The sequence below is a fragment of the Mastomys coucha genome, unplaced genomic scaffold, assembly GCF_008632895.1.
Source record: "Mastomys coucha isolate ucsf_1 unplaced genomic scaffold, UCSF_Mcou_1 pScaffold23, whole genome shotgun sequence".
Classification (NCBI taxonomy): Eukaryota; Metazoa; Chordata; class Mammalia; order Rodentia; family Muridae; genus Mastomys; species Mastomys coucha.
In genome coordinates, this window is record NW_022196906.1 from 74,928,260 (window position 1) to 74,934,599 (window position 6,340).

Below are 6,340 nucleotides of genomic sequence, written 5' to 3' on the forward strand. Positions count from 1 at the left end.
TATAATATAATTTAGTGAATAGGTTTTAAAGTTATTTCTGTTATTGTCTTTTTTCTGTTGTAAGCAGTGACTTAGTAGATATCTGGGCATTTTCCACATGTCTTTGTCCATAAGAGAGAAAACTGTAATTTAGACTCATAAAAGTAGAAATGATACAGAAGGTGAGTCTTTTCAAGTTGCCGTCTAGAAAGAACTGTTGCCTTGGCATCCATACCTTCTCACAGAGCACACAGAGCACACTAGTATTCAGTCTGTACAGAAGGGTTGGTTTCCTAAGATTATTTTAAAATTAAGAATTCATATATTAAAATTTGTTTCCCTTTTTAAAATTTTAATTTGACCAACTGCAATTCATTTTGGCATAAGGAATAAAGTAAGGATATATTATTATTGTTTTTGTTTTCTACATATGCTACTCATATTTCCATATTTCCTACACTTCTAATTTCTTTAATATTGATTTAATAATTGCCTCCTTATAATTAAAAGACAGTTGCTCTTTTAGCTAAATAAGCTCTCATGGTAATGTAGTTACCATGGTAACGTACCTGTGATGGCCATCACAGCAGTTTTTACTTGGACTTTGGTTTTGCAGTGTTAGAAGTTGAGACCAGTGCCCCCTGAGCATGGGAAGTGTGCCCTCCCCCGGGGTCACACCCCCTGCTCCCAGCACAGTGTTTTTGTTGAGTATTCTCCTCACTGCCTGTTGAGTTGTGTGTTCCTGTGTGTCAACACCAAGTCTGTGTGTGGAAGCTGTGGGCTTTTTCTCTCTGTGATATTTAAGATGCTGATTTTACTTTGACCTTTCCATTTAGGTGTCTTTTCCCTGCCTGAAAGACAATCATTTTATGATAACAGCCTAGTTTGCTTTCTATTGCTCTGGTTAAGACCATGACCAAAAGCAACTTGAAGAAGGAAAGGATCCACTTCACCTTACAACTCCCAGGTCACATTCCTTCACTGCGAAAAGTCAGGGCTGGAACTCAAAGTGAGAACTAGGAGGCAGGAACTGAAGCATGAGACTGTGGAGGAGCACTCTGTTTACTGGCTTGCAAACAAGCCTTATACAACCAGGACTTCAAGACTACATATCCAGGGGCAGCACCACACACTATGGGCTGGGCCCTCCCATATCAATCATCAATCAAGAAAATTCCCCATAGATTTCCCTACAGACCAATAGAGGCATTTTTCTCAGCTGGTGTTCTCCCTTCCCAAATGACTTCAGTTTGGGGCAAGTTGACTGACCAGTCAGATACCTTTTACTAAGATTACTGTCTGGTAAGTGTCAGGACAAAGTGAGGGAGGATGAGAGAAGCAGGCTTTGTTCTTTTGTAACTCATGTTGCCTGCCAAGTTCATGTTGACTTGAGGCTCAGACTGATCATTTAGAGTTAAATTAGTAGTTCACATTTATCCTGTAGACGCAGATTCTCAACCAATAGATAGGTATTTTTTTTTTTTGAGAACTTAGTAGAAGAGGTCTTATTTTGAAGCTGGGGCTAGACCTAGGGCCTTGGGCATGCAAGGCTAGTGCACTCCATGGGAGCGGTAGTCCCAACCCAGTAAAAGTGTGTGTGCATGTGTATGTGTGGTGTGTATATGTGGTGTATGTATATGTGTGTATGTGGTATCTGTATATGTATGTGTGCATGTATATATATATTATACATAATAAATTAAATAATAAAGTCTTGTTTGCTTCATATTAGTTTTTGGGAAAATATAGAAATGGAGATTTTTTTTTCAGAAATTTTATTCTGAAATTAGCTTTAGGACTTAAAGTGGTCAAATGCAGGACTTTGCTTTATATACTTTTATGGAATTTAGAAAGATACAAGTCATACTGGAGCCTTCTGGATGGGCTGCCTCTGGGAAATGGTTTCCCAGAGGGAAACCACGGGGTTTCCTTGTGGCTGCTTTACATGACAAGCCAGGATGCACTGATCCCTTGGTTTGTCCTCACTGCTGATACTCCCTTCCCATAAGCTGTCTTTTCATAAACTTTCACTTGTAAAATTGATAGGCTACTCACGTGTCACCCTGGACTTCCTTACTGTGACTGGAAATTATTTGTGCTCACGACTCTAGGTATGGTGTCTGTGTTGGACCTGATGCAAGGGGGCTTCCCTTCAAGAGCCTCGTTTCATGAACTCTATAACATGTACAAGAAGTACATGCCAGACAAACTTGCAAGATTGGATCCAAGGCTATTTTGTAAGGTATAAATGCCGCTTCAATAGAAATTTCTGAGCAACCAATCTTTTCTATTAATTTGTAGTTGAAACTCAACTTTTGAAACTTGTTTTTCAGGCTCTTTTTAAAGCTTTGGGATTAAATGAAGTTGACTACAAGTTTGGGCTAACAAAAGTATTTTTCAGACCTGGCAAGGTAAATATATATGATAATTGGGCTTTGTATGTATTTTCTTAGTTATTAGCGATTTGCATTATTGAAACATTATAGGAAATAGTACGAGATTATGTTTCTACTCACAAAGGTTTCCTGTTTGGGGGTGTTTCATATTCTGAGTTTAAATTATAGTTTTAATCAGTATTGTAATCAAGGAGTGTTTAATTTTTTTTTTAAATAAGGACTAACCAAAACTTTCTAACATTTTAAATAAGCTGAAAACATTTCTAGAATATTTTAATAATGGGACAGTTACATAGCTCAGCACGTAACCCAAGCGGTCAGAGAATTCTGTATCTAAATTGGCCCAGATACCTTAACACCAGGCCTATAAGCTTGTTTGGTGAGATGTTGTAGTATGTTGGAGTTTTCATTGTGGGAAAGTTTCACTAGAGTGTGGTAGATATATAAAACATACGAAACTCGATTGGAGTTTGTAGTGACTGTTGCCAAATTTTACAGTGAAGGAATGTATAAACACTACATACATTAGGTTGTTTTTAGGCTAACATAATACTGCAGTTGTGATATTCGTTGACTGTAGAAAGCTTCATAGCTAACTGTATTCTGTACACAAACACCTAAGTCTGTTCACAAGTGTTAATAATTCTAATTCCATGTTCTTAACATTTGAAACACTGACTTAATGGTTGCATCCTTATAATTGTAAGTATAATTATTATTGCAGCTAACTAGTTGCACTGGTCAACTATCTCTAGTGTCTCAAGAATAAGGTAGTTATAATAAATCTAATTTCACATTTTTGAGCACAAGATGAAAATACACAGTTGCATTACTAGCCTGTCTGTCACAGAACCTATACCATTTCCTGTGAAAAATGAAGAGAAAAAGGAAACATAGGTGTTTATAGCTGGCTTTGCATTATTTTGCATTACTTATCATAAATTCAACCTATCTCTTGTTTCAGAGCTATAGTAACTAATTACTATCTGGATAGAGAAAAAACTTGGGTTATTCACCTCCAGAAAGATGCAAAAGGGTTGTTGAAAGCTTTAAGCAAGCAGATTAAGAGATGTGTGGTCTTGTTATACTACCTTTATGATTTTTATGATTGAAAACTTGTTTTGTTGATTGGCATTTGACACTGCAGTATGATATTTGGTGAAGAATGGAAATAATTCTGGGATTTGATGATAAATAGAAGTATTACATTTCGTGGTCTGTCTCTTAGTAGTAATTTCCTATTTTTGTCTAAAATGAACGTTGGGAGAGACAGTACTTTCGGTGGCTCTCCTGCTTTAGAGCCTTAACTTGTTGAACATAGATGTCTAAGAATGTAGATGAACTGGTTCAGACATGTTGGCCCCATTTAACATTTTCCCTCAAATATTTCTGCAAATTTTCTGTAATTAGTCATTTAAGAGTTTTTTATGTCCATTTTTGCTGCTACTTAGGAATAAATAAATATTCCTTCCTATCTTCCAAAAAATTGATATGGGAAAGATAGAAAGGATGGACCATGATATGTAGTCAAATGGGTTTAAGTTTTCTGTATACCCTGCTAAGATATCACTGGAATTGGCTTTTAATGATTTTTAGGAAGATATATTTGGGATTTGAAATCCATGAAGTTATTTTCTCTCTACTTGAACACATTTTCCCTTTAATGCTGAGACTAAGTTATCTAACTCCTAGTTTGCAGAATTTGATCAGATTATGAAGTCTGACCCTGATCACTTAGCAGAGTTGGTGAAAAGAGTCAACCTGTGGCTAGTCTGTAGTCGCTGGAAGAAAGTTCAGTGGTGTTCACTGTCAGTCATCAAATGTAAGTATTTCCCTCCGGCATAGTAGCTCATTCCTTAATCCCAGTACTTGGGAGGCTGGGGATAGAAGAATCAAGAGTTCAAGGTCTTGGGGTTGGAGAGATGGCTCAGTGGTGAACAGCACAGGTTACTCTTTCAGACAACCTACGTTTGATTCCCATCACCCATAGCCTTGTGTAACTCAGTTCTAGGGAATTCAGTGACCTCTTCTGGCTTCTGCAGGCATTGCATGTATAGGTGCTCAGGCAGGCAAAACATCCATACACATAAAAGAAAAATAAGGAACAAGTTCAAGGCCTTCCTTGAATCAGGACTTTGTCTCAGTAATAACAACAACAACAACAACTTCTCACCAAACTATGTTTAATTTTACACCAAGATTTGTTATTTTGGATGTGAGGTGCTTTGAGGGATGTTCTGGGACTGTCTCATAGATGCTACTGGGTAACGTTGGTTCCTGTTGTGTCTGATGGAATGGTACCCAGTATCCAAAAATAAATCTAACATTTGTAGACTTAATTTTGAGTTTTTGAAGATCTGATGGCATCTACTATCTGAGATATGTTCTAGGGATATTAATTTCACCATGTCCTAAGCAAACAGAATTCGCTCTCTTCCTTTTCCCCCAGTTCTCCCCTTCATGCCACGAACCTCCCCACTTTCTCAAATTTTAACTGAAACTGTTCTCTCTCTGCCTAAATGCTATCTACCTTAGACATCTCAACAGATGATCTGTTCTGTGTTTGTGACTGTTCCTGTCTTTGACCCCTCTCACCCCCAGTCTATTTGATTTGAAGTGCTGTGTATTGAACTCTGGGCCTTCCAGGTGCTAAGCTGGATGTTGTCTCTCTTATTAAGTCTCAATAGTTATGAAATGATGTGGGTCTCACTTTCTGATAGTAAAATCCTTTATTCTCACTGGCAGTACCTTAGCGGGGCCTCTTTTGCCACTTACATTAAAACTTTATTTAAAAGCTCCAGAAACTGTTTGACAGCTCCCTGCCCTCTTATCTTTTCTAAACCAAAAGAATTTCCTAGTTCTCTTTCAGTAGCTGGCAGAGTGAACTCTCAGACTGTCTTTCTAGACCGTAGTGGGGTTTCAGCTTATATTTGCAGCCTTTCCTGCTCCTCCCCTCTTGGACTCTGCTCTTCAGTACACTGGAGTGAGCGGAGTTTGAGTGTATTTCTGACAGATTGTGACAGCTGCTTCTATCTGGTCTAAAACATGAGTGAGTGCAAAAATATTTTGGATTTCTTGAAGGTCAGTGGTGAAAGTTTAATGGTTGGGAGCTATGTGGAAATCAGTCACCATGTCCTCATCCAGACTACCTGAAATAGCTTTGTGCGTTAGGGAGGATTCAGAAGATGAATCTTTACTAAAAGAAGAGTAAAAGTCACTGGGTCTAGCATAAAGGAGCTAGGCACATTATTACTAAGACCCTTTGTTAGACAATAGTGCATATTTATAAAAATTCTATAATAAAGAAAAAGGACAAGAGAGCCACATCCCCCATCATTTTCCAAGTAAAATGTAAGTGTTTTTTTGACCAAGGCAGCTCAGTTAGTCAACAGGTTCTCCAGAGAGGGAGCGAGGGTTAAAAAGAAAAAGACAATTAGACAATACTGTAGCATGACCCCAGCCTGTTCTTAGGCTGAAGCGGGTTTATTTATTTATTTTTCTAGTCTGCTCTTATATCATTCTAGGTCATGCAAGAATATGGTCAGTCCTAATATTCTAGGTACATACAAAGAATATGGTCAGTCTTAAGTCATAAAATAGTTAAGGAACAAACAAAGCATAGACAGGGTAGGTAAGGAGAAAACAAAGTATAGATGGACGGTCCCAAAATTACTGTATTCAGGGTCTTAAAAAGACCTATCAAGATACAGAGAACACAGTCCTCAGCTGTGTTTATCTTGAGTCTACTCCCATGTCCTAGCCCAAAGTCAAAATTTCTGCCTGAGTCTACTTTGTTCTAGCCCAAAGTCAGATTCCTGCCTGAGCTTACTTCTGCATCCTGGCCCAATGTCAAATTCCCACCCAGTTTCTAAAAGTGTCCCCAAAAGCTCTCAACAGTTTTTCATAGGTTTGGTGCTTTCAACTTTATATATATATTTCAACTTTATATATATATATATATATAT

At 37.8% G+C, this 6,340-nt stretch overlaps 1 protein-coding gene across 1 annotated transcript in view; it reads left to right on the forward strand.

The window, feature by feature from the left end:
* Positions 1-6,340, forward strand: part of Myo6 (myosin VI) — a 139,199-nt gene that overhangs the window by 106,917 nt on the left and 25,942 nt on the right. Inside the window, exons 21-23 of the mRNA XM_031346238.1 lie at positions 2,091-2,221; positions 2,313-2,390; positions 4,068-4,197. Of these exons, the coding sequence (XP_031202098.1) occupies positions 2,091-2,221; positions 2,313-2,390; positions 4,068-4,197 (339 nt within the window). The remainder of the gene's footprint in view (positions 1-2,090; positions 2,222-2,312; positions 2,391-4,067; positions 4,198-6,340) is intronic.